Here is a 27,533-nt window from a genome sequence, read left to right as displayed (position 1 = left end):
GGATAGGACACTGCAAAGCCAAAGCCATTTTTTAAAATCAACCGAGAAAGGAAAAAAGGAGCTGCTGAAGATTAACATGAGGTATAATCCCCTCTTTCCAGGAACTACTGCTCATTGCCTTTTTTAAAGAGCTACTGACTAATGAACAAAGCTTTCCCACACAGGACTGCGGAGTACTACAAACTAGATCAATAGGCTGGCTTCCAGAAAGGATTCCTCTTGCCCACAAATGTTTCTAACCCTTGTTACAGAAGGATATGAGTGAAACTAGCAAACCTGTTGTGATCAGGCCCCACTTGAGTGTATTTATATTCTCCCTGGACCTTCTCCTTTTGGAAAAACTGGTTCAGACGCGCCTTAGCATTCTCCAAGGTCCAATTTCCATGAAGACCAGCATTTAAGTCCACTTCTTCTGACTCCAAGGTCTAATATTGAAAACAATTTAAATTTACTGGCTCTAACTGTAAAGTTTTGTTACAAGTATGTTTAAAACAAAATATAAAAGTTGAATTTCCCAAGTAATTGGTCAGCATGCCACGGAATAGTCAGGAATTTTCATAAGAAACCTAACTGCCTTTACGGCCTCAAGCCTATTTCCACAGACTGCCATAGCAAAGAGTTTGTATAAACAATAATAATGTTGATACGAGGACAATCTGACTGTCAGTGTACCCAGAATTATTCTGTTACTAATTTAAGATAGTAAATTAGTTACAGTGGTTAGCAATGTGTTGGATGTTAACAGTAACCAGCTAGTTTCTTCACTGATAGATCTTCTGCCAGTTAAAAAATTACAAAATACTGAACTCATAAAAATTACGAGCCTGGCTGCAAACTCTAATCAATCATTAAAAGGTGTGGAAAACACTTGTTTCAGAGCTAAAGTAGAATTAGATAGGTTAACTTACAGCCTGTGCCTCCTGCTCCTCCTTCCTTGAATAGTAATCCTTCAGATTGGCTCCACGGTCCCACTGAGCCCCACCATAGCCAGAGCTTCCAACTCCAGGTGCCGGACCACCACCTAATGGCGGAAAAAAAGTTAACCCCTCTCCTAACAATTGTGAGATGCATGCTGAGAAGTGAGGTGCTCTGAAGAGGAAAGAAAAATCTCAACTGTTCCCAGCCACACCTCATAAATACTCAATTTCTTTTAGTTATTTTCTTTATGAAGAAACACACACAGGAGACATTGCTACTATAAGGTAAAAAATATTCCGTGTGTGTGTGTGTGTGTGTGTGTGTGTAAATAAATAAATATAATGAAAAAGTTACAGATATTCAAGTCTTACCTGTTTCACTCTTCAGTGCCAAATGTGGAGGAAGAGGTCCGCCCAGAGTAGAAACACGTTCACCAGCATCTCCCCGTGCTTCAGGCACTATTCCATCCGGAGCATCAGCAGCTCCTGCCTGGGGAAGGGAAACAGCCCATGAATGGCAATGCCATCAACCTCACATAAAATGACAGAACTTTTCACTCAACACTTATGTCAGAAAAGTTGTCATACAATTTAAAGATATGTTCGTTATATAACATTGTCAGAAGTTTCCATTTAAAACATTTTAAAAGCTTGACTGCTGAGCATTTAAACTTTTTCAGGTGTCCTACTAAAACTCACAATTTAACATTCCTAGTTGCTTCAATCGACAGGAAAAATGCATGTTTATGACCTACTTGTTTATGCTTATATCCATGATAAACATGACACACTGAATGCACTGTATAATTACACACAAAAAGAACATTATTAATATTGCAAAAATCAAGCACTCAAAAGTTAACCAGTTAGCTAGACATCCTTAATTCAGCCCCATTATTCATATGCATTATGATAGTCTAATTACATAATCACATATAGTTTTCCAACAGGACCTCAGCCCATTCAGCTAGCAGAAAGGATCTGCTCTAGGAATGTTGTGTAGTGAAGGAGATTTGTCCCTAAAACACCATTCTTCATTTGCTGTAAAAGTTGGAAAATGAGTACCTATTGCGGGTTCCAGGACACAGCGGGCCTAAGCTCACCAGTAGCTAAAGGCCTTCCCCCGACTAGAGGGGAGGGGGACAGTGAACCTAGGCCACAACTGAATACTGGGGACAACAAATGAAACAAACAGAGACAGGAGTGAAAAATCAGGGAACTGGAAGGGGACACCGAGCAGAGAAACCCTGACAGCACCCATGACTGCTCAAAGACATCCAAGGAGTCAATGGACACTGCCCAGGGGAAAACTGCTCAGAGACATGATTGCACTAGGGATCAGAAGTAGGCCCACAGTTGCAGAGCAACCCCCTGCAAACCCCCTCCTGCGGTCAAACTCCTCTTCTGACCATCTTGACCAGCACCATTACAAAGTGCACAGTGAATGAAGTAGGGGACTGAAGGAAGATAAAGTATAGTCTCATGGTTAGTGCAGGTGAATGCTGCCTGGAGAAACAGATTCTAGCCTTGCCTATACCACAGGGTACCTACATGATGCTAGGCAAGTTACTTAAACCACACTTTTCACAGGTGGTCATTAACTGAATATTCCTCAATTTCTGAGTGCCTGACTTGAGACCCAGGGTCTGATTTGTAGAAGTACTGAAGTCAATGGAAACCTATTTTATAATGCTAAATATTCTGAAAAGACAGGTCCCAGGGGCCTCAAAATGGGCACTCAAGATTAGTGAGTGCTCTTGACCCTACTCTCTCTCTGGCACAATTCTCCACCTGTAAAATAGGGATAAGATGACCCTCCCATCTCACAGAGGTTTCTCAGGTGCTGCCAACCTTGCCTATAATAAATCAGGGCGTGAAATTCACTCACCAGTAGTGAGCAGGAAGCTTTTCCTGATGAATAGGATGATCAGAGATACAAATTTCTTCTGATCATAAACTTCCATTAAAAATAATCTTCACAACTATGGAGTCTAGACTCTAACCAGGCAGAAATGATACAGTACTGTTTGCCTGGGTCTACAGACTTCTCCAATGCCTCAGCAAAGCTACGAGCAACAGACTAAAAGACAAGATTACAATCAATTTACAGCTGATATTCAGTGTCCTATGGCAGACACATTCAGTACTTGACACTCTTACATCACAACTGCTTGACCAAACTATGACCAGTTCCAGAGGTATCCTAAGGGACAGACAACCTAAAAGCTGCAGAAAGCCACTGCTTCACAGGAAAAGGGAAATATGGCAGAGGACCTTAAACCCATTACTGGTTTCATGACACAGCGATGAAAAATAGCTTATAAAACTATTAGAGCAGTCATAAGAGACTAGCTTCTGCAATCTCCTCCAGTATATACTCCTAGGGGAATTCTGCACAAAAAGTTAAAAATTCTGCATATTTTATTTGTCAAAACACCACAATATAATCACACCAGTTTCAGTTATTTGTGGTCATTTATTTCAAAATACCTGTCAGCAAGAATGTCTGTAACAATACAGACAACAAAAAAAGATTCAGGAAATGTTTTTTGACAAATAGATTCCTTACTAAGCATATTAATACAGAACTCTGAGTAATAAATCATTTAAACTACAATACAGAACTGAATTTCCCACACCCCTCAGAAGCAATACAAAGACTTTGGGGAGTCAGGGATAACAGAGAAGCTGAGGGAGAGAAGTAAATTGCTGGGAAGGAGCCTGGGTGTGAATTTGGAGGGTTGTTGGGTATGGGTGGGAAAAGTATGGAACAGGGGTTTTGTGTGTGGGAGGAGGGGATTGTTAGGGAACTTCCCCTGTGCAGACCTTGGCTGACCCCTAGCCTTTCCCATTCAGTCAGGCACATCTGCCCCTCTCCCCATGTATTCCTGCAACTCCATGTTTCCCTCCACTCCCACTCAGACACCCACTCCCTCCCATCTCCATGTGGCCCTGCATCCCTCCCTCTGTCCTCATGTGTTTCTGTGCCCCCAACCAGCCAACCCCACTCCCATCATCATGTCACCCTGCGCTTCCTCTCCCATTCAGCCCCTGCCCCAGTCTGTCCTCCCTCACTAGCCCTTATGAGCCCCCATCTGACCCCTCGCCCCCCCGAGCAGCCTAATGCTATCTGTCTTTCCAATAGCCCCTGTTCCTGGGTCTTCTACCTTGCCTCAGGCTGAGGTGGAAAGCCTGGGTCTTCTACCTCACCTGAGGCTTTCCCCTTCCAGGAGATGTGGCTCTGACATTTAGATCCAGAGATCCCAGATTCAATCTCTGCTGCTACCAACCTACCTAGCAACACATTACAAGTTACCACCTGAGAGAATCAAACCTGCTCTCCTACATGACAGACAGGGACAAAGACACTTACCCCTAAAGCTGGAATTTCTTCACTCTTGATTTCATTCAACCGAACTAAGTAATTAAGGAAGTCCCTAGCAGCATTGCTCTGTGCATCTTTCTTGTTTGTGGAATTGCCCATTCCAGTGTAGTTAAAACCTTCCACTCGAACCTGCAACAGACAAAAAAACTGACCCTCAGGTAAGCGTTTACAACATCAAAACCTCACCATGTGAACACCCAACCAATTCTAATGGACTCTCAGCTGTTTCTATTCACCCCTGGCTCCCCTGCTAGCTAAGCATCTTCCCCAGAGCTGTTATGTGGGTCTTAACTTTTTAAGGGCTAGCAGCTTTTAGCCATGCCAAAAGCTGTGCACATACCCCACACTCCTTCACCATTATTTCTTTTCTGCCTCTGAAGGCAGCAAGTCATTCAGAATGTCAACATTTTTATTGGGACAACAGCTGGGCTGAAATGGGGTTTGTTACGCTGGGACCTGTTGCAGGTTGCCTCAACCAGTTCTTTGCTCTATAGATAAACTGAACATAGACTCTGGTTTTGCTCAGCCAAAATATGTGAAGTGACAGAAGCTGGCTAATTACACTAATAAGGCCACTCATGGTAATTAGTGAATTTTCCAAGGTGGTGACACAATACGTGAAAGGGCTGGGCCTGTAAGCAGAGCGATCCAGGCACCGCTCCCACTTTTAGGGTGAGAACAGGAAAAGGATGAGGGAGCAAAAGGGCCCTTGAGCCAATGCTCCTTTCCTGGGCGTGGGGAAGCCAGGCGGGAGCCCTGAGCGGGGGGCTGCAGGGAGCGGGAGCCCATTGCCAGCCGGTGCGGGCAGTATCCTTGACTGCCCCCTTAACGGCAACTTGCGCAGCTACGCGCCAGGCCCGGCCCCGGGCGGTTACACCCCGCGCCTGCGGCTGCCGGCCCGGTGTGTGGAGAGGAGCCGCGCAGAACGGGCGCCGAGACCGCTCCGCCGCGGAGGGGCCCGCGCCCAGGGCCGCACCTCACACATGAACTTCTGCCGGTTCTTGTTGCCCACGGCGCGGATCTCGTAGGTCGGCGTCACCTTCCTCTTGCCGCACCAGGCGTACAGGAAGTTCTTCACGTCCCCCATGGCGCGGGCTCTGCGGGGACAGCGCGACCGTTAGCACTGCTGAGTCACAGCAGGGGAGGGGGCAAGACCCGCGCGCCTCTCCAGCGACTGGGGGTAATGGCAGGGGGAGAGCGCAGCTCCGGCCCCACAACAGCGCATGCGCACAAACAACCCGCACGCAACGGCACCAGGTGCGCTATCAAGACCCTCTTCTTGACCCAGCCCCGCCCCTCCCTCTACAGCGCATGCGCACGCACTCGCCCCACTGTACAGGGCAGAGGTGCCCGTACCTCTCCCGTAGACTCAACCTCTACCCGGTTTCGGCTGGGCAGGTGCGGTGGGGAGCGAAGCACGCAGCTCCTCGAGCGCCACAAAATGGTGGTTGTGGGACGCATGCGCATAAGGATCATGAACAAAGGCCACCACGGCTGAATGCAGGGAGCCGCACCCCCAGCGTAGGGGGTGGTGACGGAGGGGCCGCGGGGCTCCCAGTTCCGGGCACCCCAGGTCCGGCCGCTCTCAGCCCGCGGGGGAGCCTAGACTCCTGCTGCTGCAGCGCACGGCCAAGGCGCCCTAGACCCGCACTGTCACTGTACGCCCCGGGGCGGCTCCTGCCCGGAAGGGAGCGGAGCCTGAGCCCCTCCGCCCCCCGCTGCTGCTGTACTGGGGCGGGGGCTCCTGGCGGCTCACACGGATCCTTCTGGTTTTTGCATTGGACACGAGCCTGACCCTGCGGGCAGCCCCGGGCTGGCGGGAGCGCTCGGGCCCTGCTGCTCCCAGGACAGCCGGAGTTACACAGCGGCTGGGCGCTTCAGTGGGCCTGCTTAAAACTCGTGGGTTGGGTTTGGGGGCGCTTATTTCACTTCCGTCAGCAGGTCACACTTTGAATAAAAGCTGCCTTTGTTGCTGTTCCTGCACGCAGCGGGATTGGAGCTTACGGGCAATGTGCTGAGATCTCCCCAGAGTCTTCCTGCAAAGCCTGGGAAAACGAGATTGTTTTGGGGGAGGGAGCAGAAGTTTCTATATAAAATGCAAGCTGTATTAAAATTAAACTTCAAAAAACAAAGCAACTTTCAGACTTCCTTTATATATTTAAAAAAAGGGGAGGAGCCCAGTTATTTAAAAAGGAAAGGTCACTGTGAAAATGCATGAGATGAAAAAAAAAGGACTGTAAGCTGTCTAAACTCCTACCTGCCACATGGGGCCACAACAGTGGTACCCCTAACCCACCCAGCAATATCGTCAATCTATCCAACTACACACTCAGCCCAGAAGAAAAGTCTGTCCTATCTCGGGGACTCTCTTTCTGCCCTGCCACCCCCACCAACATGATACAGTTCTGTGGCGATCTGGAAGCCTACTTTCGCCGTCTCCGACTCAAAGAATACTTCCAGGACAACACTGAACAGTGCACTGATACACGGGTGCCCTCCCACCAACAGCACAAGAAGAAGAACTCCACATGGACTCCTCCTGAGGGTCGAAATGACAGTCTGGACCTATACATTGAATGCTTCCGCTGACGTGCACAGGCAGAAATCGTGGAACAACAACATCGCTTGCCTCACAACCTAAGTCGTGCAGAACGCAATGCCATCCACAGCCTCAGAAACCACCCTGACATTATCATCAAAGAAGCTGATAAAGGAGGTGCCGTTGTCATCATGAACAGGTCTGACTATCAAAAGGAGGCAGCCAGACAACTCTCCAATACCAAATTCTACAGGCCACTTCCCTCAGATCCCACTGAGGAATCCACTAAGAAACTACAGCATCTACTCAGGACACTCCCTACACTAACACCAGAAGAAATCAACATACCCCTAGAGCCCCGACCAGGGTTATTCTGTCTACTACCCAAGATCCACAAACCCGGAAATCCTGGATGCCCCATCATCTTGGGCATTGGCACTCTCACTGAAGGACTGTCTGGATATATGGACTCTCTACTCAGACCCTATGCCACCAGCACTCCCAGCTATCTCCGCGACACCACTGATTTCCTGAGGAAACTACAATGCATTGGTGACCTCCCAGAAAACACCATCCTAGCCACCATGGATGTAGAGGCTCTCTACACAAACATCCCACACACAGATGGAATACAAGCTGTCAGGAACACTATCCCTGATGATGCCACAGCACAACTGGCTGCTGAGCTCTGTGCCTTTATACTTACACACAACTATTTCAAATTTGATGACAATATATATCTCCAGATCAGTGGCACTGCTATGGGCACCCGCATGGCCCCACAATATGCCAATATCTTCATGGCCGACCTGGAACAACGCTTCCTCAGCTCTCGTCCACTCACACCCCTTCTCTATCTACGCTACATTGATGACATCTTCATCATCTGGACCCATGGGAAGGAGACTCTGGAAAAATTCCACCATGATTTCAACAGCTTCCACCCCACCATCAACCTCAGCCTGGACCAATCTACACGGGAGGTCCACTTTCTTGACACCACGGTGCAAATAAGTGATGGTCACATTAACACCACCCTATATCGAAAACCCACCGACCGCTATGCCTACCTTCATGCCTCCAGCTTCCATCCCGGGCACATCATACGATCCATTGTCTACAGCCAAGCACTGAGGTACAACCGCATCTGCTCTGACCCCTCAGACAGAGACCAACACCTACAAAATCTCCACCAAGCATTCTCAAAACTACAATACCCGCACGAGGAAATAAGGAAACAGATCAACAGAGCCAGACGTGTACCCAGAAGCCTCCTACTGCAAGACAAACCCAAGAGAGAAACCAACAGGACTCCACTGGCCATCACATACAGCCCCCAGCTAAAACCCCTCCAACGCATCATCGAGGATCTACAACCCATTCTGGACAATGATCCCACACTTTCACAGGCCTTGGGTGGCAGGCCAATCCTTGCCCACAGACAACCTGCCAACCTGAAACATATTCTCACCAGTAACTGCACACCACACCATAATAACTCTAACTCAGGAACCAATCCATGCAACAAACCTCGATGCCAACTCTGCCCACATATCTACACCAGCGACACCATCACAGGACCTAACCAGATCAGCCACACCATCACTGGTTCATTCACCTGCACATCCACCAATGTAATATACGCCATCATATGCCAGCAATGCCCCTCTGCTGTGTACATCGGCCAAACTGGACAGTCTCTACGGAAAAGGATAAATGGACACAAATCAGACATTAGGAATGGCAATATACAAAAACCTGTAGGAAAGCACTTCAACCTCCCTGGCTACACTATAGCAGACCTTAAGGTGGCCATCCTGCAGCAAAAAAACTTCAGGACCAGACTTCAAAGAGAAACTGCTGAGCTTCAGTTCATCTGCAAATTTGATACCATCAGCTCAGGATTGAACAAAGACTGTGAATGGCTTGCCAATTACAGAACCAGTTTCTCCTCTCTTGGTTTTCACACCTCAACTGCTAGAACAGGGCCTCATCCTCCCTGATTGAACTGACCTCGTTATCTCTAGCTTGCTTGCTAGCACACATATATATACCTGCCCCTGGATATTTCCATTACAGGCATCTGAGGAAGTGGGTATTCACCCACGAAAGCTCATGCTCCAAAACGTCTGTTAGTCTATAAGGTGCCACAGGATTCTTTGCTGCTTTTTGAGATGAAAAATGAGATGTTAAAGCTTTCTGCAGTTACAGGGCTAGGACTGGCCAAACAGACAATAGGAAGAAGGGGAGGCATTTTTGAAGAAGGAGAGCAATTATAACTGTCCTAGTGAAACACAGAACAATACATTTTTCATCACATATGGGGGATGATGAAGATTCTCCTGCTGGAGGAGTGGTGTAGGCTGGAATGGTGTAAAGCAGTGGCTTTCAAACTTTTGTACTGGTGACCCCTTTCACATAGCAAGCCTCTGAGTGTGACCCCCCCCCTTATAAATTAAAAACATTTTAAAATATATTTAACACCATTATAAATGCTGGCTACAAAGTGGGATTTGGGGTAGAGATTGACAGCTTGTGACCCCCCGTGTAATAAACTCATGACCCTGAGGGGTCCCAACCACCAGTTTGAGAACCCCTGTTGTAAAGGTTCTGCTGCAAATAGGGTGACCAGATGTCCTGATTTGAGGCTTTTTCTAATATAGGTGCCTATTATCCTGAACCTCTGTCCAGATTTTTCACACTTGCTATCTGGTCAGCCTAGCTGCAACTGAGTTTCAATATAGAATCTCAGCCAAAGCTGGGTTTGAGTATAACCAGGGCACCTTACAAACCTGGGCTTGCTTAAACTAAGGGTTTGGCTACACTGGCGCTTTACAGCACTGCAACTTTCGCGCTCGGGTGTGAAAAAACACCCCCGTGAGCGCTGCAAGATACAGTGCTGTAAAGCCTCAGTGTAATCAGTGCCGCAGTGCTAGGAGCGCGGCTTCCAGCGCTGTAAGCTACACCCGTAGAGAATGTGGTGTACATGCAGCGCTGGGAGATCTGTAAGCTAAACCCGTAGAGGATGTGGTTTACGTGCAGCGCTGGTTTATGTGCAGCGCTGCGACCACACTCACACTTCAAAGCACAGCTGCAGCACTGCCCCAGCAGCGCTTTGAAGTTTCAAGTGTAGCCATACCCTAAGATTTCTTGTAACCTTTCACAGGAGGAGAAAGTCCTACACTGAGATGCAGTAAGAACTCAGTCCTGCAAGTTAAGCAATCTAGCCCTGATCCATCAAAGCACTGATCCACATACTTAACTTTAAGCAAGTGAGTAGGACCATTGAAGTCACTAAGATATTCACTCCCTTAAAGTGAAGTATATGCTTAAGTGCTTTGCTGGATTCGGGCCAGAGTGTTCAGTCCCTCCATAGGGGGAGCAGAAGGAAAACCAAAGTTGGTAGAACAGTGCTTTATTGGAATATATAAAATTTGTAACCTCATCCTATAGAACATGGGTTCTCAAAGTGGGAGTCGGGACCCCTCAGGAGGTCATGAGGTTATTATGGGGGGAGATGGAGAGGTCACAAGATGTCAGCCTCCACCCCCAAACCTTGCTTTGCCTCCAGCATTTATAATGGTGTTAAATATATAAAAAGGTGTTTTTAATTTTGGGGGTGGGCTTGCTATGTGAAAGAGGGCACCAGTACAAAAGTTAGAAAACCACTGCTGTAGAATGTCCTTTTAAATCAATGGACTGCATGTAACCATGCTGGTTAAGCACATTAGCTGGAAGTTTCAGCCTCTCTAAGCAAGAAAAATGCAGTACTTTAGCTATATGTGGTGTTATTATAGCAGTGTTGGTCCCAGGCTATTAGAGAGAAAAGGTGGGGGAGGTGATATCGTTTATTGGACCAACTTGTGCTGTTGAGAAAGACAAGCTTTCAAGCTTACACAGAGCTTTTCTTCAGATCTGGGAAACATACTCAGTGACACAGATTTGTTCCACCATGTATTTAGCTATGACACTAATAGTAGGTTTGTCTCTCCTTGCTTAATGAGGCTGAAACTTCCAGCTAATGTAGTTAACCAGCATGGTTACATGTTCCATTGAGTTGAAAAGACAGTCCTCAGTATGCGGTTACACATTTTAAATACCTCAACCACCTTGTCTTTAGTTAGACATTTTAGAAACCAAACAAAAGCAAGAACATCCAAATCCTTGGGATTAAAGAGAGGGCAGGAAGCCAGTGTTGATCAGGGGGTAAACGATGCTAAAGTGAACAATTGATGGAAACCACTTTTGACCCATTGCTAGCTGAGAGGAAAAAATACAGTCCTAACTATAGAATTTCTGGCTCTGCTTCAGATATTGTAAGAGAGACAAGGTGGGTAAGGCAATATCTTTTATTGGGCCAACTTTTGTTGGTGAGAGAGACAAGCTTTTGAGCCACAGAATTATTCTTCAGGACTGGGAAAGGAACTCCCGGCCTCACAGCAAAATGCAAGATGGGTAGATTGTTTAGCAGAAGTAGCTAATATATACTGTAAGCAGGGCCGGCTCCAGGCACCAGCATTCCAAGCTGGTGCTTGGGGCGGCAATCTGAAAGGGGCGGCAGTCCCTGTTGTTTTGCCCCCAAGCAGCGCGTCGAATTGTCACCCCGGACGGCGGGGGCAGTCTATGTGCCCTTAGGGTGACGTGCATTTCTGCGGTGGCGGCAATTGGGCAACAGCTTCAATATTTAGCTGTCCGCGGCGGCTTCAGTTAAACATAGAAGCTGCCGCCGAATTGCCGCTGCCGCGGAAACGCCCCTGCCGCCGTAAGGGCACACGGACTGCCCCCGCCGTCCGGCGGCAATTCAGCACGCTGCTTGGGGCGGCGAAAACTGTAGAGCCGGCCCTGACTGTAAGGGACCATTCAAGGTAGAGTGACCTATTAACACCTCTGCAGTCATAGGACAAAAAGAGGGTTAGTGGGTTACAGATTGTCATAATAAATTCTATGTCTGTGTTCAGTCCATGAACTTTGGTGTCTAGCAGAGTAATGATTTTAAGCTCCAAAGCTCATCTTTTGAAAGTGTTCTGCAGTTTTTCTTTGAGGATGAGGACTGTGAAAAGTGTTCACCCAGAGGTGCTAGGCTGTTTTTGTCTTTCATCGTTTTCCTGTGAGTTCATTTGAGAGCATAGTGATTGTCTGTTTTCACCCACATAGTTGTTGTTGAGGCATTTAGTGCACTGGATGGGGTACACCACATGTTGTGTAGGCATCTGTAGGACCGATGGATCTTCAAAGTCGTATTGTGAGTGGTGTTGATCATTGTAGCAGTAGAGATGCATCAGCAGGTTTAGCATCTGTTGTTCTGGCAGGGTGTTGTGCTGCTTTTATTTGGTGTGTCCTGGTCTGTGGAGAGCTTGCGAGAGTCAAGGAAGTTCATGTATGCGGATGACATTGCCCTAGCTGTTCAGCATACAAGCCTTTATACCAGTAGCTGCAGCCTAACCCAAGATCTTAGCTGATCAATGGCTGATTATTTCCACCACTGGAAATTTAGGGCTAACCCAACCCCCCCCCCCCCCAGGGTAACCACTTTCCATCTCAACAATAAAATGGCTAATACCCAATTTGATGTGCAGTTCTGAGGTGAGAGCATCAGCCAGGAGGCTAACCCAAAGTATCTTAGCATTACACTGGATCAGAGTTTAACCTTTCGACAACACCTTGAGAACACCCGCACTAAGGCTGGGTCCTGTGTTATACTTTTCAGATTGGCTGGAATATCATGAGGCTCTAACTCATGAACTCTATGAACCACAACAACTGCCTTAGTATATTCTGCAGCTGAATATTGTGCACCAGTGTGTTCACACATCAGTCACACTAAACTCCTTGACACTCAATCCAGCTGTTCCACAAGCTCTGGGTGTGCTCCCTGCCCCCTTCCTGGTTCCCGCCGGAAGCGGGAAGGAAGCTGCCAGGGGCGTCTGACCCCCAGGAAGCAGGGTCCAGCTGTCCCGGCATCTCAGCTCTGCTCCTTGCCAGGAGGCCAGCAGCCTTGACAATTTCACGGTTCCGGTTCCCAGTGGGAGGTGGGGGTGCGGGAAGCTGCCCCGGGTTTCTTGCTTCAGCTGGGACCTGGTGGGCAGCTCTACTCCAGAGGAACAGGGTGTTGATGTGCTCTCTCATATCGTGGTAATCAGCCTCAATGATTTCACTGAAGATCTCATGCAGAAGCTGGGCAAGCCGCTTGTGCAGGTTCCTTGGCAGAGCTACTGTGCTCCTTGTCCCAGTAAGGCTAACATGTCCGCACCACCAGTGCCAGGTTTACAATGGCGCCAGTGGCCCCATGGAGCTGGGCCCATGCTCAGAAGGGGCCCTGGTCTGCTCCGCTTGCACTGCCCCTGAGGCGTCGCTGTTTCCCCCTGCCCACCACTTGCTCCTCTCAGCCTGCCCGCTAGCTGGCCAACGCCTCCTCTCCATCTCCTGGCCCACCCCCTTCTCCTCCCAGTCCCCTGGCCAGACCCCAGTACATCTCCAGCTCTGGACAGTCTCTGCTTCTCACTACTTGTGAAGCCCCACCTGTCTCCACAGAGCTGAACTGCCTGGAACTGATGCAGAAGCCTGGCCAGTCTCAGCCAGGTGTGTCTAGGGGAAATAGAATGGAGGGCTTGGCTGGGCCCCTCCAGGTAAGTGCGTCTTGAGGGAGCCCAGCTGGGGCAGGTCCTGGCCTAGCTGATCGTGCCACTCCCGAGGGGCCGGAGTGATTACCAGCCCTGGGACCAACCCTTGCTCCCCAGGTCACCCTCAGGAGCTAGATATCTTCCAGGATGAACTCATGCTGTGGAAAATGTGGGGACAGAGTTCAGTATAGGGGCCTCCTGCAGCCGTTAGCTCTCCCTAAGGCACAGAACCCTAGAGGACAGTACAGCCCTGAAACAGTCTCCCTCGCCCCTGTGCTTACTCACCATTTCAGGATTCTTATGGGTTATGTGCGCTCGCTTTGGGATGGGCACTTTCTGCTATTGTGTGCACTGTGCTGGTCTTCAAGTTCAGCCGAATCATTGCTCTGTCTAGTGTTAACAACACTGCCTCTGTTCAGTGTTGCATTTTGGCTTTACAGATGCAACCTTGAGATGCCTGCCGTCTTTATCAATGGCCGAAAGGCTAAAAAGAATCAGGAAGCGTCCATGAAGAAGCAAGGAGGACCTTCTGCATGAAGTCATGCAGCAGTCTCTTACTGAAAATAAAAAAGTACAGGAGTGGTGCGAGACTGAAAGGAGGCTCTGCCAGGAGAATGCGACTTGCTGGCACCAAAGCCCGGAGTGGCTCCTAAGCATTATGGAGCATCAAGTTGTCCCTGCCTGCAGGTATATGGGGTCTTGGGGAGCAATTACCACACAGGTGGGGTGCCAATTAATTTCTTTATTAAAGGGAAGAGGAAGTGGTGGGAATTTAACGATGAAATGCGATGGGATGGGGTGTATAAGGTGTTTACAATAGACAATGATGGGGGGGTTCTTCTTATTGAACAGTGTAGGGAGTTTTAACAGTGGGGTACAGTAAGTGGGGTTCAGCACAATGGGATACAGTACAGTCAATAAGCAACTCAACTTTATATAGGAACAACTCTAGATACAGTGTGGAGTGCAAAACGTACCCAAAAGAAAATGCAAAATAAAATGGTAGCTTCTATATAAAAATGGTATACAAAGTATATTAGAAAAATGGAGGCAACTAATGGGGTGTTATAACCACAAGTAAAATGTGAGTCACAGTGCAATAATACAATATGGGTGATAAGTGAAATTATGCAATGTAGAAAATTACTGACTTAATTTGTGAGGCTGTGATAGCAAGAGTGTACCTAAATGCTGGGTCAAGAAACAGGAGGGGGGAGGGGAGTGAGTGATTAGTGGTATCTGACGAGAGGAGAGTGCAGCTGCAAGCAGCGAGAGACTCTGAAGCCCAGAGCAGCAGTCTTCAGGAGCCTGCGGGCTGGAGGTATGGGAGACAAGAGCAGCTGGAGCGCACTTAAGGGGAGTCTGGGAGCAGCACAAGAGGAGGGCGCTGAACGTGTAAGCAATGGGAAGGCACGTGGAGAATGGGGGAGACGGCTGAGGGAAGAAACAGGCTGCAGCAGCGGAGAGCACTTCAGGGAAGTTGCGGAGCAACGGGGTGAAGACAAACGGAGCAGCATTCCAGACAGAGCAGATCTGCGCCCACCCCATCCTGCAGCCCTTGTCCTAAACTCTTTCCTTGTGCTCCCATGTCACTGCCAACCCATTTTCCTCAACCTCTGGTTTCTTATAGCCACCAGCTGCCTCCAACACCTTTAGCTTCACCGTCCAGCCCTGCAAACTACAACCTTTACCCACTTCACTCAACCCCCATCACCATGCATTTTAGCCAGCCTGAAGTGCAGCACTCATTGCACAGCACTCCAGACAGGAAGGCTGAGTATGATAACAGGACATAACACAAATCTCTGATTGTCCCAGTCCTCACCCTGCCCCCTTCCCTCCTCCACACAGCACAGATGTGTCATGTCATATGTGTTTCTCCAGCAGTTGAGTTTCTTTTCAATACATGAATTTTTTGGCTTTGCAAACATTCTTTATTGCATTAAGTAAAAAATAGCATAGCCCAGGAAAGCAACAGGGCCTGCAAATCAGTGCATCATACGTAGCAAACACAGATCCTACTAGCACTGGAACCACTGCACTTCACTCCTGTGCAGGGCACCACACATTACTAGTGGCTCTCATCATAGAATTGCTCCCTCAAGACATCCCTAATCCTTTCAGCCCTGCACGGGGCCCCTCTACTAGCCCTGGGTCTCTGGCTGTTCAAATTCAGCCTCCAGCTGCTGAACCTCCGAGTTCCATGCCTGAGTGAAGCTTTCAGCCTTCCCTTCACAAATGTTATGGAGGGTACAGCATGCGGCTCTAACCGTGAGGATGTTGCCATCGGCCAGGTCCAGCTTCCCATACAGACAGTGCCAGCCACCCTTTAAATGGCCAAAAGCACACTCAGTCATTCTGCACCGACTCAGCTGTTGTTGAACTGCTCCTTGCTGCTGTCAAGGCTCCCTGTGTATGGTTTCATGAGCCATGGTATTAAGGGGTAGGCAGGGTCTCCACTGATCACAATGGGCATTTTGACTTCCCCTACAGGTGATCTTCTGGTCTGGGAAGAAAGTCCCAGATTGCAGCTTCCTGAACAGGCTGGGGTTCCGAAAGATGCATACATCATGCAGACCAGCCAGTCCATAAACACTCACAAGTGATCTAAAAGCTCCTGGAGAACCATTAAGAAATACCCCTTCTGATTTATGTACTCAGAGGCTAGGTAGTCTTGGAATATGTGTCCCATCTATCGCCCCTCTGCAGTTAGGGAAACCCATTTGTGCAAAGCCAGCCACAATGTCATGCATATTGCCTAGAGTCACGGTTCTTCTGAGCTGGATGCGATTAATGACCCTGCAAACTTCCATCAACACGATTCCAACGCCAACTTTCCCACTCCAAACTGGTTCGCGACCGATCAGTAGCTGTCTGGAGTTGCCAGCTTCCAGATTGCAATAGCCACCCATTTCTCCACTGGCAGGGCAGCTCTCAATCTTGTGTCCTTGCGCCGCAGGGTGGGGGCGAGCTCCTCACACAGTCCCATGAAAGTGGCTTTCCTCATTTGAAAGTTCTGCAACCACTGCTCGTCATCCCAGACTTGCATGACGATGTGATCCCACCACTCAGTGCTTGTATCCCCAAGCCCAAAAGCAGCGTTCCACTGTGGTGAGCATGTCTGTGAATGCCACAAGCAATCTCATGTCGTGTGCGTTATGCAAGTTGACATCGGACTCCTCACTGTCACTTTGTAGCTTAAGGAGTAACTCGACTGCAATTCGTGATGTGCTGGTGACAGGGCCGGTGCAACCATTTAGGTAAACTAGGCGGTCGCCTAGGGTGCCTAGTGGTTGGGGGCACCTAAAAGTCCCTTCAAGTGAAGAGGTGGAGTGGAGGTGAGCCGGGTGGGGGGGCACGCGGGGAGGGCTGCCCGCAGTAACGGGGGAGGGGGCGCAGAGGGGAACAGCTCCTCTCCACTCTGTCTCCTCTGCTGAGCACACAGCTCAGCGCGTAAGTCTCCTCCAATCAGCGCTGCAAGCCTGGGCGGGGAGGAGAATTAGAGCAGCGCCGGCGTGCTCAATGGAGGAGGTGGAGCCGAGGTGAGCTGGGACGGGCTACCCGGCAGAGTTAGCTTCCGCAGGGGGAGGTCTCCCCAGGCAGGGTTAGCTGCTGTGGCAGGGGGGAAGTCTCCCCAGGTATGGTGAGCTGCCATGGGGGGACAGGGGGAGTCTCCCTGGGTGGGGTTAGTTGCTGTGGGGGGATGGGGTGGAGAGGGGTTAGCTGTTGCGATGGGGGGGGTAGCTGCTGCGTGGGGGCTCCGAGTTAGCTGCCATGGGGGGGTAGGGTTAGCTGGGTGGGGGGTGCAAGGTGGAAGTTTCGCCTAGGGCGTGAAACTTCCTTGCACCAGCCCTGGCTGGTGAATTCCATCAGCATATTCCTCACAAGTTTGGGATCCATTCCTACAGACCAAAAGGGAAGACAGAGCCGCAGTACAAAAACCATTGAAAGATGGCACCAAATGTGAATGGAAGCACAGGGGTTGCTGGGATGCATCATGGGGCACTGGGACAGGACCCAGGATGCCCCATGCCCCTCTCTCCCCACAAGCCACAGCACCAGACTGGGAAGAGATGCGCTGTAGGATAGCTGCTCGTAATGCACTGCTCCGAATACCACTGCAAGTGCTGCAAATGTGGCCACGCCACTGCGCTTGCAGCTGACAGCATGAACTCACGGCAGCGCTTTCCCTGCTGTGGTCTCCGAGGGCTGGTTTAGCTCACAGGGCTCCACATCTGCAAGTATAGCCATGCCCTAAGTTGAAAACCAATTTCAGAGCTAGTACTGTGACTTGCAGCCCCAGAACTAGCCAGTAATAAGTAGAGCTGAGGAAATTTTGGAATTTCCTTCCTGCCAGATGGGATAAAAAGTTGAAATTATTTTGCAGAATAGAAATTAAAGAAAAAAAAAGGGTGGAAAATGTCAATATGTTTTAATGTAAATGTTTCAGCATTGCTGAAATCAGTGTTTCGTTTTGTTTAATGGCTCAAATCAATATTAAGCAGCATTGTTCTATCTGCACACTGTTTTATGGGAGCTGTAGCTCAAGGCCCCCATTGCTTTCTGTGGGCTTGGCTCTCTGGAGGATACAGTCTCCCTCAATGCACAGCATAACTAGCTGCCAAGCTGTATGGTGCCTCAGGGGAGAGGTCATCTAACCAGGGAGGAAACAATGGGGGCTCAACCCACAACTTCCATATGCCAATGTGCTTAAAAAGGAAATGTAGTCTAGTGTGGGTTTTTTTAATCATTTGAAAATAAAATGTTTCAGGATAGTTCAGTAAAACAAAACTAGTCCAATCTGGTTCAAAAACCTAAAAATAAAAAAATTAAATATTTTTAATGGGGAAAAATTGAAGCATGGAAAAATTTTGTTTTGGCAGAAACTGCATTTTGTCAGAAAATGCTGATGGAAAATTCCCAACTAGCTCTAGCTATTTAAAAAAAAAAAGTGGTGGTGGTTGTGGTGCAGGGGCGGCAGGGTTGGATATAAAATACGGTTAGTTCAGCTGAGGTTGTACTTTAATCCTCAACTGAGCTGAAAGCCTGGTGCACACACATCTCTTTGGCGAGAAACTTCAGGGTTCCTTCCCCACTCTAAACTCTAGGGTACAGATGTGTGGACCCACATGAAAGACCCCTTAAGCTTATTTTTACCAACTTAGGTTAAAAACATTCCCAAGGCACAAACTCCACCTTGTCCTCGAACAGTATGCTACCACCACCAAGTGAGTTAGACAAAGATTCAGGAAAAGGACCACTTGGAGTTCATATTTCCCCAAAATATCCCCCCCTAAGCCCTTCACCCGCTTTCCTGGGGAGGCTTGAGAATACTCTACCAACCAGATACGTAACAAGGTGAGCACAGACCAGACTCTTGGGTTTTAGGACACTAAAAAAAAACAAAAAACACAACCACCACCACCCATCAGACTATTATAAAGAAAGAAAAAGTAAAAGAAGCATCTCTGTACAATCAGAATGGAAGATAACTTTACAGGGCAATCAGATTAGAAAACACAGAGCATTTCCCCTCTAGGTAAAACTTTAAAGTTGCAAAAACAGGGATAAACCTCCCTCTTAGCACAGGGAAAATTCACAAGCTAAAACAAAAGATAATCTAACGCATTTCTTTGCTATTACTTACTATTTCTGCAATACTAGATGCTTAGTCCAGATATGGCGTAGGGAGATACATTTGCCCTGCCCTGGTTCCTTTGCTGACTCTGAGACAACAAAAACAAAGACACAAACAAAAACCTTCCCGCACAAATTTGAGAGTATCTTCTCCCCTTATTGGTCCTTTTGGTCAGGTGCCAACCAGGTTATCTGTGCTTCTTAACCCTTTGCAGGGTAAAGAGGAATTTTATGTTACCTTGAGCTGTATGTTTATGACAATGTGAGTATCTAGTGAGAGGAACTGAACACTGCCAAGACCTCTCTGGGGAGCCTGGTAACTGGGGTTCACTGAATGTTACCTGCAAGGCAAGGTTTAGACTAGCAGGGTCTCAAGGAGTTTGCTGGTAAGGCTGGCTGGTGTATCAGAGCTGACACAGCTTAAGCACCAGCAAAGCTCTCTTGCAGAGGCAGAGGCATCACAGTGGCTTATGGTTCTGGGCACTCTGAGAAGGCATCGCAGAAAAGGGATTCCACAGTCTCCTTTGGAAGCCTCTTCCAGAATTTAACTACCTTTAGAGTTAAATATTAGGGAAAATGTTCTAACCTAAAACTCCCTTGCTGTAGATTTAAGCCTATTAACTTCTTGCCCTACCTTCACTGGACATGGAAAACAATTGATCCCCAACCTCTTTAGATGAAGAACCACTTACATATCTGAAGACTTAGGTCCTACCTCAGTCTTTCAAGATTAAACATACCTTTTTTTTTTTTTTTTTACACTTGGCTATAAGTCAAGTTTGTGACACATTTTTATCATTTTTGTTGCTCTCCTCTGGACTCTCTCCAAATTATCCACATCTTTCCTAAATGGTGGTGCTCAGAATTGGACACAGTACTCCAAATGAGGCCCCACCAGTGCCAAATAGAGCAAGACAATTACCTCCCCTGTCTTACATATAAAAATTCTGTTAATATATCCCAGAATGATATTAGCCTTTTTCACAACTGCATCACATTCTTGACTCAGTCAACTGATGATCCACTATAACCCCAGATCCTTTACAGTAGTACTGCCTCCTGGCTAGTTACTCATTTTATAGCTGTGCGTTTGATTTTTCCTTCCAAAACAAAGTACTTAGCACTTGTCTTTATTGAAGATTTCTTAAAACCACATGAAAACTCAAGAACACTTTCCACTGACTTTCTGAGATAACATAGAAGGTACTAGGATTCACGGCAGTTTGGAAGAGGGTGCAGGTCAAAAAGCAACTGAAAGTGAGTTAAGGCAGGCACAATCTTTCCCATACTTGAGTTTTAAAGGAGAAGATTAGATCCTGATCTTGCTGGCATATTTGTGCTTAAGCTTTATTCATGCAAGATGTACCATTGACTTCAGTAGGACTACAAACATGGGTAAAGTTAAGCATGTGCTTAAGTGCTTGCAGCATCCATCCTTAAGATTACCTTCCTGAAGGAGCATGAGAGGAAGGGGAAGATATTATTAAATTTTGAGAGACTAGAAAACAGTCCCCTCTGACCCATCCACCTCTGCCCCCTCAAGAGCATTTTTCCGAGGAGGAAATAGAGACAAAATGTTTTTAAGAACGCTTTTAATGATCACTAAGAAAATATACAGAAACTTCATTGAAATGTTAAACAAAATTTCAGATGTAAACACAGTTTAATATCTGGAGATTTGTATAAACAGATCAAGACAGACTTAAAAATACCAGGAATAATTTGGGTCTGTTAGAAAAGTTATTCAACTGAAGATCTCCTGTTTAGATGCATCTATATATTATATTAAAATATGCAGAAAGTAAGTAACAGTGTACTGTTATGTGCATAACATTGGAACAGTAATAGAGAATCTCATTTGGATTAGAAAACCTAAAAACGTCAAAGTAAAAGCTTTAAGGAACACACAGTAGAGTTCTCCTAAAATAGCTGAATTTGGGAGTGTGCACATAGTCTTATTTTTCCTCTGATTTTTGTCATGTTGGCTCTCTGCACGCTTTCGCCAATCAATGTTTGGTTGTGCAAGGAACAGTTGCAAATGTGCAGTGCTCTTTGCTATTTCAGAGGCCACCTTCTTCCATGTATGACCCACCAGGGAAGCTTACCTACATGCCTTACAGATTCAAGAAAAAAAACAAACAAACAATCTTGTCAACTGTCTAACTCAGTCAGGGCTTCTACAGTTTGTGTTCTACAGATAGAAAGTGAGATTATTACTGCCAGACTGAAGAAGTTAATGGAATGTTACTCTCCAGGTTACCCTAGAATCCTTGGATACTAAAATAGCAACAGATCACCAGATTCTCAGACCTGATTCTCCCTGCCTTGCACATGCAGTCAGTCATTCTTACCTGTGCAAAGTGGGTGTAAAACACTACCAAATCAAAATTCTCCAGGCACCTAGATGGTAGCATTTTGCCAAGGTGCAAACAAATACACATGGTGTAGTGGCACATTAGGTCCAATATGTGTAGAGGGCCCCTTAACATCAGCAATAAATGACATTTGTAAGAAGTGGTAGTGCTTTGCATTGCCATGTAGAACCTCTGGTTCAATTCCTGGTGCTGCTTTAGCCAGCACATGCTGGGAACAAGTTGGAGCAAGTGCCTTCTATCACAAGAGAGTTACTGAATTTTTTTTGTTTGAGGAAATACAGGGAGAGCAAGAAAATGGAGAAGAGAGATAAAGGGAAAGAAGCCTATGGAAGAAGAATGTCTTCGGGGAGTTCTGGGCACATTAACCTGATTCCTTTTACTCACTGGTAAAAATGGAGTTTTTGTAGGTTTATATGACATCATAACTACACTAAAATACCAGGCTGAGCAGAATGATGATGTCATATCAGAGTACAAGAGACATTACTTCACCCAAGTCCCAGCATCATAAAGGGGGGGGGCAGAAAGGGAGGGTTGGGACTGTCATAGTAGATGGAAATTCTGGAAGCCAGAGAGTCCTCTTCCCTTTCCAGAGGACCTCAGAATTCCAGCAAGGAATCTTCCTCCTCAGCAGAGAGTCAGGCTATGTCTACACTACCACTTATGTTAGTGTAACTTATGTCAACCTCTGCCATCGGGGTAAGTAGTGTCTACACTGAAGTACTGCAGCTGTGCTGCTGTAGCATTTTCAGTACAGACATACCCTTATAAGTTTGCTTCATTAGAAGCATACCTTGCTTTTGTGCACCATAGGGCAGAAGCAACTACAGGCAAAGTTCAAATTTCAATTAACCGAATAGCCCAATTAATTGTGCTTATTCAGATAACCTCTTAGCAGCTCATTACACAAATGGGGGAGACACTGTTCTTTCAGATCACACTCTTGGGGATCCAAAATGTAGTTAAGAGGGAGAATAGCTGCAGGAGACAAGAACTTCCTTGGTGTTGTTTGAGCACTTTCTAGCACTGACAACTGTGGGGAGGGAGCCAGGCAGCTGTACCCCTCACTACAGTATCTGTACTGGTGTTTGTGGAATCCTGGGCTGTCAAGAAGGCTCCTGTCTCCTGTGGCTCCTTCCCCTCTACCTCCTTTCTTTTCTCTCTCCCATCCTCCTCTTTGCCTCTCCCACCCCCTACCCTTTCATTCTGCAGTGATACCAGATCCTTTTCTCCCCTCCTCCCTCTGGGACTGGCATCACTGCAGCATGAAACAGTGGCTTTGTCTACACTACAGCCACTCAAGCGGCACGGCTATGGCACTGGAACTGTGCTGCTGTAGCGCCATAGCGTAGACATTTCCTACAGCGACAGAAGGGGGTTTCCCCTCATTGGGTGTAATCCAACTCTCCAAGAGGTAGTAACTAGGTCAACAGAAGAATTCTTCCATTGACCTAGCCACATCTACCAGAGAGGTTAGGGCATCTTAACAACGTAGCTAGGCTGACCTCAATTTGAAGTGTAGACCAGACCTGTGAAACTGCAGCTAAAAACAGCACTTCCATTTATCTGAACACCTGGTTATCCAAAGGTCTCAGATGTCCCCCAGGCCATTCATATAAACAGAATTCACCTGTATTATAAAGGTTCCCTTTTTGGATAATGCTAAAGGAAAGAAAGCAAGACATAGGCTAACAAGGCCATCCCTGATAGGAAGTCACTTATTACAAATTAACTGATGGAAATCTCATTGAGTCAGTGTGTCCCCCAAGGAGAACTCTTTGAGTTATGAATCACAAAAGCAGAGGCCCCAAACCTCCAGATCCATATTAATATCAGATTAACTGCTGGGACAGTCACTCCATCAGGCTATCCATTTTAGCTTTTGCTTTCTCAATAAAATCCATAGAGGCACTCAGAAGCGGAAGCCGTGGGGGACCCATTGGAATCCTTGAGGTAAAACTCATGACTGCTTTAGTCTGTGCAACACCAAAACCTAGGTAGGCAAAAAGAAAAGAAAGAAAGAAAGAAAAAAAAAAGGTTACTTAAATACATCACTTAAATAAAAGTCACTACAGAGGGCTCTAAAATTCCAACTGCACCAACTATTCCATCTCTTGTGAAACCCTAGAATATGGTCAGAGTTTAAATTCCCACAAGGGAGAAAGATGTAATCAGCAAGCAATGTTTGCAGACAGAAAACAGAGTTAATAGCCATCCTGTATTACAGTACAAACCACTCTTACCTACCCATATTTTCCTCCAATATCCCCCAAGTACAATATTTCCTTAGTAATGCATGCTTATGCTCTGAAAAGTGACCTATAAGGGTGGCTTTGTGAAGGTTCCCATACTTGTTTTTCCATGACTTCCAGATCAAATAAGGGTTATCTTGATAGATAAGATGTATCATCTAACCCTCAGCCTAGCAAACAACCTAGGAACCGAAAGCCCAACCGTGTCCTTTGTGGTTTACATATAGTATCAGAAGTAATACAGATTAACACCGATACAGACTAACACAGCTGCTACTCTGAAAGAATTAATATAAATTCTGTATAGAATTCAGTTAATAATTCTCTTGATTATGTGCAAACCAGAAAGAATATGCCTCTGTCCCCTAAAGCGGTGATGGCTCTGCAGGGTTAATAGGAGAAAACATGTATTTTTGCCAGCAAAGTCAATAGATATAGTTTTGAAAGCACAAGGGGGGTAGGCCTACAATGTAAAAACACTTATTTTTCTCATAAATGGATGTTTAGATTCTTGGGCCTGATTGTCCTCTCACTTACACCACTTATATCTGTGTAAAACTCCAATCACTTAAAGTTACACCAACTGTGATAAACTCATGACAGACAGCTGCAAGGGGGGAGGGGTAGAAAACAGTCCCAGAAGGTTAAAAGGCCCTCCTCCTTATCAACTGAGGAGAGGTAACCACAAGTCAGTCAGATTCAGCTGAGAAGGGGTTACCAGAGAATCAATCAATTAGGATCAGTTGAGAAGGAGTTATCTGATGTCAATTAGGATCAGCTGATTCCCACTAAGGGCTGCCTGAGACCCTTTTAAACCCTCCCCTGTTGGGAGAAGAGGAGGAGTGAGAGAAGGAGTCATGCTGCTAATAGGTTAGGAGCAACGAGACAGCAAGCCTCATCAGGAAGGGAGGCTGCATTCCCTCCCAAAAAGAAGAAAAACAAGCCAAAAAGACTAGTGGAGAGAATGCACGGACTTCCTCTGTGCAACTAAGAGCGCCTGTTTTACCCAAGCCTGTCTCACCAAGGCTAAAAGCAGCGGAGGCTGGTGAGACTGAGAAGGTGCCTTGCCACACAACATAAGAGAGGAGAATCAGGCCCCCTGTGCTTTGTCATCAGAGCACTTTATTATCTTGTCTGGGATTGAGAACTCAGTAACAGTGACACAGAGTGGACTTGAGAAGAAAAATGGATAGTCAGGATAAAAAAATTTTTGAAGTTGGGGAATTTGTCAGAGAGCCTGGAGAAAGGAGAGAAGAGTGAGCAGAATCTTTCTGGATGTGCTTTGCCAGCTCAGTCATTGCTCTTGAGTTATCAGCAGTTGGGAGTTCAACAGCAGATGTGAGGTCTCTCTCTGCACAAGACCGTTCAGAAGGGAGCTTCTCAGGTTGCAGGGACCTGGAAACTTCAGTGAAGCTCATGGATTTTCAGTTCTTGTTTTACAACACAGTGAGGGAGGAAGATATTGCAGCACCTACCTAGTTTGAATACAAAGCTGAGAAATTCTCCAGTACAGAACTAGAAGAGAAACAGATAGGATATATGTCTTGTAAATATGAAGTGAATTAAAAAATACTAACAGCTCTGGATGCTTATATAACAACAGTTATATACATGACATAACAAAGGGGAAAGTCCCCAGTACATTTGCCATGCCTTCTTAAGTAATCAACCTACTCTGTCCCCAAAAGTACAACATCATCCACAGCTCCCGCCCCCACCCCAATGACCCCCTCCCACCTCAATGAACCACTCCCATTCAGGCCATCCTTATTATTCAACTTAGCCCCTTAACACAACAGTCTGAGGAAACTGGTGCACGATGCCCTTCTAGACTTCCAGACAGGAAGTCCTTTCCAGAGTAGAGGACTCTCTGTTGAACGTGGCCCCCCACGCTCCTGCCACCAGTCCCTCTCTTTTAGAACAAAGGAGAAGTGCCCCAGCTGCCCAAGACTGCGATAGAAAATTGTATCATTTGCATATTGACTACACCATGGTTCAAGCCTCCTGACTCCTCTAGATAGCCTCCGACATGTTGAGCAAGAAGCGAAATAGCATAGTGACCTGAGAAACCCTGCATGCTGGAGAACCCTTGTGCAGAATGTTATTGCCTACTGTTAACAAGGAAGAAAGCCCAATCTCAGTGGTGTGGGGGAGGTGGAGGAGAAGCGGGAGAAGAGAGACAAGAAGGAAAGAAGCGATGCTTGGTCCAGCCTAACCTTCCTTCCCCACAAGCAACTGATAAGGGAGAGGAAAGAAACTGCCAAGACTGGTTAAAAAGTGAGTAGAGTGGACAATGACCCATCTGGAATGGTTAAAAAGACGACTAGGACCACCACCCCTTAAAAGAGATTGGGCATGGAGTCCTATAGATCAGGGGTCGGCAGCCTTTCAGAAGTGGGGTGCCGAGTCTTCATTTATTCACTCTAATTTAAGGTTTTGCGTGCCAGTAATACATTTTAACGTTTTTAGAAGGTCTCTTTCTATAAGTCTATAATATAGAACTAAACTATTGTTGTATGTAAAGTATAAATAAGGTTTCAAAATGTTTAAGAATCTTCATTTAAAATTAAATTAAAATGCAGAGCCCCCCAGAACGGTGGCCAGGACCTGGGCAGTGTGAATGCCACTGAAAATCAGCTCATATGCTGCCTTTGGCACACGTGCCATAGGTTGCCTGCCCCTGCTATAGATGGAGAGTATCTGAATGGTGGTTATGAATCAGCAAGGGGGTGCTCAGCCAGGTTAGAAAGGCAGGAGGCAGTCCTCCAGACTAGTCAGCAGGTAGGTGTGTGCACACCGACAGGAAGGGAAGAGGAAGGAGGGTGGATGAGAAGAACATTGATTGGAAATGGGACAAGAGGATCCTAGAGCAGGTTGTGCCTAAGCCAAAACATGTATGTGACTGGGGGAAACACACATACCTGTCTGGGTTAGACTGTTTATGAGGGAACAGATGGACAGTGCTCATTTCACATAGGGTTTTGGGGGCTGAAGGGAGGTTACACAAGAGGAAGAAAGGTAAGCTGTGCCTTGGCTAGTTAAAATAGCAGGGTTTTTGCCTGGATCGGTTTGAGAAAAGGGGAGCTGTGTACCAGACAAACAGATTGTTTTTGTGTGTGAACAAAGCAGAGAGAGATTAGGCGGTTAAAGTGGTGGTGGTGGGAAGCCACAGAATGAATGGTGCCCAGTGAAGAGAAGTTTAGGGAAGCGGAGAGAGGACACTCCCACTGTTAGCAAGTGAATATGCTGTACCTGATGCTGTTGTGCTAATACAAGGTCTTGCTTTGCAAAAGCCTCCAACATCAAGTTGTATTTTTTGCCCAAGTAGTTGTATGTGCTGCCAAAAAAACAAAGTAAACTCAGTTATGCAAAGAGGTGCTTAGAGCAGCCACTGCAACCAGAACAAACAAGAAGTCCCAGGCTTTCTAGTGCAATATTTTATTTTCAGAATGTAATCATTCTGATCTAGAAATTCCACATGGTCTGAAACATATTGTATATAGCTGAGCCTTAAAAGCATGACTGCTTCCAATGAAAAAAAGTGCTCCAATTAAGTGTTCTCTTCCCATCATCCTTTACAAATGACATTGGCTAACTGTTCCCCAGAATGTTTTTCCAAGAACAAAAAATCAATCACTTTGTTTACTTGTCACTTGTGTGATTTATATATTGTACACATGAATTGCAATGTGGTATGGTAACTCATTTATGCCTCCTCAGTGGGGGAGGAAGGTTTGTCTAGTGCTTAAGCACTGATCCTGACCTAGGTTCGATTCCCTTCTCCATTTTCCCCAAGATCACACAGAAG

General features: G+C 46.7%; 2 protein-coding genes across 3 annotated transcripts in view; both read right to left on the bottom strand.

Moving 5' to 3' along the window:
• DHX9 (DExH-box helicase 9) overlaps nucleotides 1-5,777 on the bottom strand; it is a 41,891-nt gene extending 36,114 nt beyond the window's left edge. Inside the window, exons 1-6 of the mRNA XM_050963565.1 lie at nucleotides 5,659-5,777; nucleotides 5,279-5,399; nucleotides 4,291-4,431; nucleotides 1,290-1,407; nucleotides 909-1,021; nucleotides 277-425 (exon numbers count right to left, since the gene is read on the bottom strand). Coding sequence (XP_050819522.1) covers nucleotides 277-425; nucleotides 909-1,021; nucleotides 1,290-1,407; nucleotides 4,291-4,431; nucleotides 5,279-5,389 — 632 coding nt within the window. The 5' untranslated portion in view covers nucleotides 5,390-5,399; nucleotides 5,659-5,777. The remainder of the gene's footprint in view (nucleotides 1-276; nucleotides 426-908; nucleotides 1,022-1,289; nucleotides 1,408-4,290; nucleotides 4,432-5,278; nucleotides 5,400-5,658) is intronic.
• NPL (N-acetylneuraminate pyruvate lyase) overlaps nucleotides 1-27,533 on the bottom strand; it is a 53,087-nt gene that overhangs the window by 3,528 nt on the left and 22,026 nt on the right. The window contains exons 10-12 of one of the 2 annotated variants that reach the window (XM_050963569.1): nucleotides 26,978-27,062; nucleotides 25,201-25,240; nucleotides 20,674-23,466 (exon numbers count right to left, since the gene is read on the bottom strand). In XM_050963569.1, coding sequence (XP_050819526.1) covers nucleotides 23,327-23,466; nucleotides 25,201-25,240; nucleotides 26,978-27,062 — 265 coding nt within the window. In that variant the 3' untranslated portion in view covers nucleotides 20,674-23,326. Of the gene's footprint in view, nucleotides 1-20,673; nucleotides 23,467-25,199; nucleotides 25,241-26,977; nucleotides 27,063-27,533 lie in introns of those variants that run through there. The other variant, XM_050963568.1, reaches the window with a different exon arrangement.

Source organism: Gopherus flavomarginatus, chromosome 7 (assembly GCF_025201925.1).
Source record: "Gopherus flavomarginatus isolate rGopFla2 chromosome 7, rGopFla2.mat.asm, whole genome shotgun sequence".
In the NCBI taxonomy this organism is placed as follows: domain Eukaryota; kingdom Metazoa; phylum Chordata; order Testudines; family Testudinidae; genus Gopherus; species Gopherus flavomarginatus.
The sequence above is the reverse complement of the archived record's forward strand: the minus strand, read 5'-3'. Positions and strand labels throughout refer to the sequence as shown.